Genomic DNA, 7,338 nt, shown 5'->3' with positions numbered 1-7,338 from the left:
CTGTTTATCAGGCTGATATAGTGATCTACTGTTTCAGTATTTTCTATCTGTATCCATCTGTTGTCGCTTATTTTATACTTAGATTGTTGATAGTTTGGGACATGGATGGTCTTTGTTTTGTTACTACAGTACCTAGAAGAATGAAGTCCTCACCCACACTTAAGGTTCATAAGTACTATGAAGTACTATAATAATAATAATGATTCCTAGAAGACTGTTTCCAGGTGCTGATGCAAGGCTAAATCGTTATCAAAGCAAAGTTGGTGCAATGACATTGATTCCAGAATATATGGTAGAAATCAGTAAATCTAATAAAGGCATACTTCACATTCTGCATTTCCTAGTACACTGCAGAATAATACAATGAAATATAAAGTAGAAGCAAATAATTAAACCAGGAAAAATTGTGTTTGTACCAGCAGTATTGTACAAGTACATTACAAATACAGGGCCAAATGCTGTTCCCAGACCTACCACTATAAATCTGGAATAACAATCTTAAGGTAAATTGAGCTGTTCTGGATTCCATTTGAATAACTGATTCCAAAATGTGGTCTGTTCTATATTAATTTTGTAGAATTTTGAATGGTCTAATCTTCTGTTGAGATTGTCACTTCCATTAGAATCAACAAGCTGTACCTACCTACTAGACTTATTCTTTGAGTATTTCTGTGCCCAGTGTGAGTAAACTGACACACAAAGAAATTATGTGACTTGCCAACAGGCACTCAGCAATTTATTGTTTTTCTGCCTGCCAATCTTTACCACACTCCTTCCCTAGTAAAGATATCTGGCAACAAAGACATCCAGAGAGACTAGGAAACTAAAAATATAGTAAGATTTCCACCAGTTCTTATTATAGCAGTCAGAAGCTTTAAATGCTGACTTGTAAGAAGAATGTATTTGTAATGAAAGAGCTTGTACAATATCAATTTGGGGTTAACTGAAAATAAAGCAGGAGAGATTTGAATCCTGATTTTTATGAATTATATGACATGGATAAAATAGTACCAGTGGCAAGTAACATAAGAGCAGGGGGAAATCATATATGTGGGAGCTAGCAATACTTTTTTTTTCTTACTTGTCACAGCCCTATTATGCAAAATGAGAGGAAAGAAAAGAATGGAAGTCAAGGAAGCTTTTCTTGAGGAGTGAGTAATCAAAGGCATTGATTCTATGGTGACGCATCCTAGGCGGTGAGAGGGGTGTTTTTTTTTTGGGGGGGGTATTTAAATATAAAAATGAATCTTATTTTTGGGACAAGATGACAGCTGAAGTACTAATGGGGAAGGGGGAAATTAGAGTGCACAAAAGGGAGGATATAGACAGGAAAATCAGAGTGACTTTTGCTGTACCCTTAGTTTTAACCATCCTCCCCATTAGAACAGTTTGTCAGGAAGTGTTAAGATTTTTTTTCCATGAAGGAGGCTGATGCATCTTTTATCTTTGTCCCTCAAGTTCTGAGTTAAGAAACAATAATCTGGATATTAAATCAGTATGAACAGCTATACACTGGTGTTGACAGACACCTTCCAGCCTCTTTAAACTCCTTCAAAGTAGTGATTAGATAATTTAAACTGCATTACTCTTGGATATGTGAAGAAAACAGCTAATGTTACTCAAGTGAAGCTTACCATCAAAATTAATCTGAGACCACATATTTCACAGGTGAAGTAAATGCCTTGAAAAGAGTTCAGTGCCAAAATCTGTTCTCAATTACAGTGGTATAACTTCATGGCAGTGATTTGAAATGGACCTCTTCGGGTGTAAATAAAAGCACAATTTGTCTCATGATGTCTACCACCCAGACTGCTAAAATGAGCTTGCTGCAATACTCATGGCAAGCCTAGCAGTGGAAATTTTGGCCCCTATGCCAGAGCACATCTAGGGTTAGGAAACTAGGCATTTGAATATTTAAGTAGTCAAATGAAGAGACAAACAAAACTAACTTTGAGTTGTACTTACCTAGTAGACTTATTCTCAGTGTTCCTTGAACATGATTGCCATAGCTCTGTACCCTGTGTCATATAATACACCTCTGTAAATTTGGTGACAACCAAACCTTACCTTCTTCTCTATGCTGTTTGATCCTCTTCCCTTCCTGTGAGGGCATGCAATCTGAAGCAGATGTACAATCTGCAACCTGAGGCAGAACAATAGGGAAGTAGAAGGCTGTCTGGCAGGTGGCACATTTTGCCCAACATGGAAGCAGTATTGAGAATGGGAGCCAGAGATTTACAAAAGAAGTCTAGATCAGAATAGTCAGGAAAGTGGTAGATAGGTATATCCACCAAGTTCTCATTGCAACCCAAGACGACATGCCAGATGCTCCTGACCATGAAACTGTCCCATGCGACTTAATCTGTCAATCATCATCCCTCTCACACAAGCAGTCCTCTCTTTTCACTTAGTCTTTCAGTCACACAAATCTCATTTCACTACCCCTCAACCACTAGTATCATCTTCAGCTCCAGGAGCATAAAATACAATCTATCATCATTTAACATCCAAAGTAACATTTCGTCCAAACCCTCTGACCCTCAGCTCCTTGAAACTAGTGATATCTTTAAGACAGTTGCCCTAGTTTGGGGTTTGAAGATCTAGTCACCCTCATTAGAGGTGAACATTATAAAATACGTAAGAAAATTCCATGCATTTCAAAAAGTTGCATTAGAACAAAAGAACTTTCTTTTGCACACTTGCACTAGAACTCTGAAAGTCATATAAGGCAAATTGGCCCTTAATGTACCTGCAAAACCTTAGTCGACTCATCCAAGAAATGATCCATACTCTGATTTTCAGGATTAAATTTGTTAAGCTGCTGGACCACCATTTCAATGTGTTTTCCATGGTTGGGCATCTTCACCATGCAGAGTCCTATAAATAAAGCAAATCATTAAATTTTCATGCCTCCTTCAGTTGCAGCATAACATATGTTGATAGGCTTATATGCTGCAATAACAAATGAGAACAGTCAGGTCAGCCTTTCACAGTTGCAACAGCCCAACCAGAAGGGCTAATGGAAGAAATGAGAAGACAATAGAAACATTGGTATTATAAAAAACTAAACTGCAAACAATAACATCTTCCTTATTTGGACAATGTATCTGTAAAGATCGTGAGGCCACTATTTTAAATAGTTTCATTTTGATGTTGTGGGTTTGAATAGATGTAAAGTACATATGAGAGGGAATCATTGATTCTAATATGCATGCTACAAGGACCAATTTTTTGCTCATATAACCCCTGAACTCCTGAGCCAAGAAGTAAATACAGGCAATATTTCAGCTGTAATCGCTTTATTAGGAAAAGTACAGAGAAGACTTCGTACTGTTGTTGTACCTTGATTATTATTTGGCGCTTTTGATTATTTGTATTACTATAGTGCACTAGTCATGTGCCAATCTTAGCTTACAACCTAAGAAAAGGATGAGACAATAAATGACTACAGCCAGTTGGGGGTATGGGAAAGGATTGTTCACCATGATAGGCTGCTGCTGGGTTATGATGCCAGCCTAACTGTTGTCAACTTTTCTTACACATCACAGCAAAGGACAGTTCTCTGCCTGATGTGGTTTAATGACATCCCTCATTACAATTATTCTCTCTCATGGGAGTAAAGGTTTACAGAATTGGCTATCTAGTCTTTAAAACTCCATTTAAAACTCTTTGGTTTGTATACATGCATTTTTGTTGTCATTAAAACAAACATTATACAAAGAATTATAATGTTCAGTATCTGAAATAATTAATCTGCTTGTGTGAACAAAAACTAGCAATTTAACTTTCCACAGTGAAAATAAAATCTATGCATAAACCAAACTTAAATTCAACAGACTACCATACACTGCTGTTAAAAAAGAACATTTGATCAAGATGACTTAATCCCAATATAATAAAGATAACTTTTCTCCTATTGTTACAACACTTGGTATCATGTTCCTGCATCCTGCATTCCAGCACCACCACACTCTGCTATAATTGCCATAACAGCACTTTTAAATACTAATCTCCAAGTGTTTAAAGGAAAATGACTTTGTGTGTGATTATGTTCAATATAAGCATATAGTTAACAGACGTGATCAAGATCCAGCTGCTAACAAGAAGGTTTCTGAGGAGATTTATTCAAGAATATAAGGCTAGGCTATGTCATGGGACAGTTCAGAATGAATAGTGCTGCAGAGCTGTTTTGCCATGGATAAAGAATTAGGTATTCTGCTCCAGGGACAGTGCCTTCCCTTTCTGCACTCTTTTGTAGGGTACAGTCTCTGCTGACCTGCCAGCCAAGGCTTGGGGAAGTCTTTAGAAATTTTCGTAAGGTAAAGTAATTGTTTCTTTGCTTAGTCCAAGTTCTTTGCATCAGCTGTTGTGGGAGCTGGGTTGGGCCCTGGCTCTGAATAGTTTGAGGGTCACTTATCACTAGAAAGAATGAAACCCCTTAAAATAGGAAAATGATACTGGTAGGACTGTCTGAATCCTTGCACAGGTACTAGGGAATGGAAAACACTTAACAGCAACAGATAAATAGATGCCTATATTTAAATTACCTTTGTCATTTTTTTAAAATAAGGCCTGTGCAAGTGACTCAGATTGCATTCATTCTTGATGCTGGTTTCAACCAAATAAAGCAAAATCAAATTCACAGTAAGTTTGAGGGAAATTTTAAAAGTTAGAAGTAAAATCCTTAGGTTGTTGATTTGGTATCCTTCAATCTAAATAGTGTAACCAGGGAGTACCGCTGAATCAGAGAAAAATAGGGCTGGAAGGGACCTTGGGAGGTCATCTATTCCAACCCCATGCCCAAGACAGGATCATCCCTATCTAATCGTTCTAGACAAATCTTTGTCTAACCTGCACAAATGTTTATCTAACCTGTGTATTTTCTAATCCAGAGATTAAAAAAATTGTGAACAGAGGCGCCCTTCACCAACAGAGCTAGCATTTCAATTACAAGTTATAAACCTGACCTAGATAGGGCTTTATCAGTTTATGAAAAGGATTATATGATATGGTTGCCTACAACAGCAGGAGATTGGGTTCAGTGGTCCAGGAGTACCCCTCTACTCCTATGTTTTGTTTCTAAGCCTTGAAGTCTACAACTGCATTTACTCCAGCAGAACTACACCTTCTTATAGAAAGACTGAATTAGGCTTAAGTGTTTATCTCAAGTGTACCTCTCAAAAAGAAACAAAAATGTCTAGATAGGAAATATGGCTATACTGTAGTACTGCCATTTGCCATGGGATTTCTTCCACCTGTTTGAACACAGCACTTCAAGGCCATGATCAGTGGAGTGGGGAAGAAGCTCAGACATGGCTCCTCTTAGCAATGTTTTCCTCCTTTATGGCAGCCTGACTTTAGCTGGAAATGCATTCATGCTGACCTTTCTCTTACCACAAGAGAAGTTATTTTAATAGGGGCTTTATATGCTGAATGCATATTACCATACATTCTAATATCCATGTATTTTAATGTATTTCCATGTTATATAAGCTTAACACAGTATGCCTTGATGATTTTTTTCTGATTATCTTGCAACCTTTTCAACTGATTATCCCTTATACAACCTACCCTGTGGCAACCAAGTTTTATTCTTCCCGGTTATAAATGGGTAAACCATGGGATTTGTAACTCATCCAAGGTCCCAACCACCAGTGGCAGAGCCAGGAACAAAGTCCAGCTGTCCTGCCTGCTGCATACTGCTCTCCAAAACACCCAGACTATCATAGACTGTTACAAACTGTCAGATGTTTAGTCCACTCATTTTTTCTGTTATTTTGTAGACATCTCATCAGCTGTGACACTGGTTTGGTCTACACAGCACACTTAGTATTTTTCTCCGATGATGTTCATACTCACACCTTCTCTGTGTTTTGTCTGTCCACAATGTATGCTTATACATGCAGGCAAGAGGGGCTACTTCGAGCAACCCTCAACTTAAAATGTTGATAGCCAACCAAGGGCAGGCACAATACGACCCATGGGCTGAATCTGGCCAGCAAAGGGATTTTGTCCAGCCTGCAGCAGGTCCCTTAGCAGGTTCCAGCCTAGGTATGGGGGGCAGCCCAAGCTGTGGCACGTGTGGCCAGTCTCACCACCCCTGGGTGCACAGTGGTGCTGGGGTGGCATGGTGGCCAGACTCATTTCCTGGTAGCCCACACAAAGGCAGTGGCTCCTTCCAGCTGCCACCACTGCCAGACCTGGCTCCACTGCCAGGCACTCCCTCCTGTCTGCTCCACACCCACCAGCAGAAGCAGGATGTATGCAGGTATGGCACATAGCTAAGTGGATGGGATGGCGCCATGGGCAGCTGGGAGCAGCATCCAGGAACAGGACAGGTGACGAGAGGGGCTCATAGGGTGGGATCACGGGGTGGTGACAGTGCAAGGCCTGTGGCACAGCCATTTTGAGAGTTTTGGTGAGCTACTGGCAGAGGGCAGGGGCTGACCTGCAGCTGTTCATAAAAATCCTGAAATGGCACTCAGGCCCAAATAACTGCCCATCCCTGGTTTAAGTGGTGGGGACTACCAGGGTTCGAATTACACCTTGACTCTTGGGGTGGGGTGGGGATCTACAAAAAAAATTGGGCTGCCCATCACAGTCTTTGTAAAAGGCTAATAAAAACGGAGACCCCCCAGGTTATGATTTCAAATCTTATGGGGGGATCTAGTTTCTTATGGGGGGGTTCAGCCTGCCTGAGCTCTCTTGTAATTCGAACCCTGGGGGTCACACCAATGGGGAGCCACAGGTCCCCAGGCTGCGTGCTGTGTGGATGCCCCTCCACCTCGCCCTACCCTGCTGTGCCCACTTGGCCCTGGCCTTAACTGCATCACGCAGCCCTGCCACCTGGTAGAGAGCGGGGAGGGGGGGGCGCTATAGACTTGTGGTGGGGAACAGTGGCCAGTCAGGAATCCTGGGGGGGGCTACAATTTAACCCCTTGAAGACATGCAGTCTGCAGATTGGCGGTTTGTTTATGTATTTGTGAGTGTGCACGTACATACGCATGTAAGTTTATGTATACGCACGTATGTGTAAGTTTACATACCTGCCGCCCTTCCCAGCAGAACCTGGGGGCCAGGACAATTGTGCCATTTCCACTTAGGCATCGTTTTCTGATGTCTGGGCTTGCCCTGCTCCCCCTGCCACGCTTGGGTGAGCACCTGCCTGCACCAGTCCTGCCCTTTGCAATCTGCCCTGCAGCAGAGACCACCCCTTGCCCTCATCTAGGGAAGGATTGGGGGAAGAGCTACCCGCATGTGGGGCTGGGCTGCACAGCAGCCTCCTGTGAGAGGTGGGGAAGTGCCATCCACAGCACTGGGGGGGTGGGGGGGGACAGG

At 41.5% G+C, this 7,338-nt stretch overlaps 1 protein-coding gene across 2 annotated transcripts in view; it reads right to left on the bottom strand.

Annotated features, from left to right (window-relative positions):
- CFAP99 (cilia and flagella associated protein 99) overlaps positions 1 to 7,338 on the bottom strand; it is a 151,367-nt gene that overhangs the window by 142,646 nt on the left and 1,383 nt on the right. For both annotated transcript variants that reach the window (XM_019526492.1, XM_019526491.1), the window contains exon 2: positions 2,750 to 2,877. In XM_019526492.1, the coding sequence (XP_019382037.1) occupies positions 2,750 to 2,869 (120 nt within the window). In that variant the 5' untranslated portion in view covers positions 2,870 to 2,877. The remainder of the gene's footprint in view (positions 1 to 2,749; positions 2,878 to 7,338) is intronic.

Source organism: Gavialis gangeticus, unplaced genomic scaffold, assembly GCF_001723915.1.
Source record: "Gavialis gangeticus isolate Ggan-Ray unplaced genomic scaffold, GavGan_comp1, whole genome shotgun sequence".
Classification (NCBI taxonomy): Eukaryota; Metazoa; Chordata; order Crocodylia; family Gavialidae; genus Gavialis; species Gavialis gangeticus.
The sequence above is the reverse complement of the archived record's forward strand: the minus strand, read 5'-3'. Positions and strand labels throughout refer to the sequence as shown.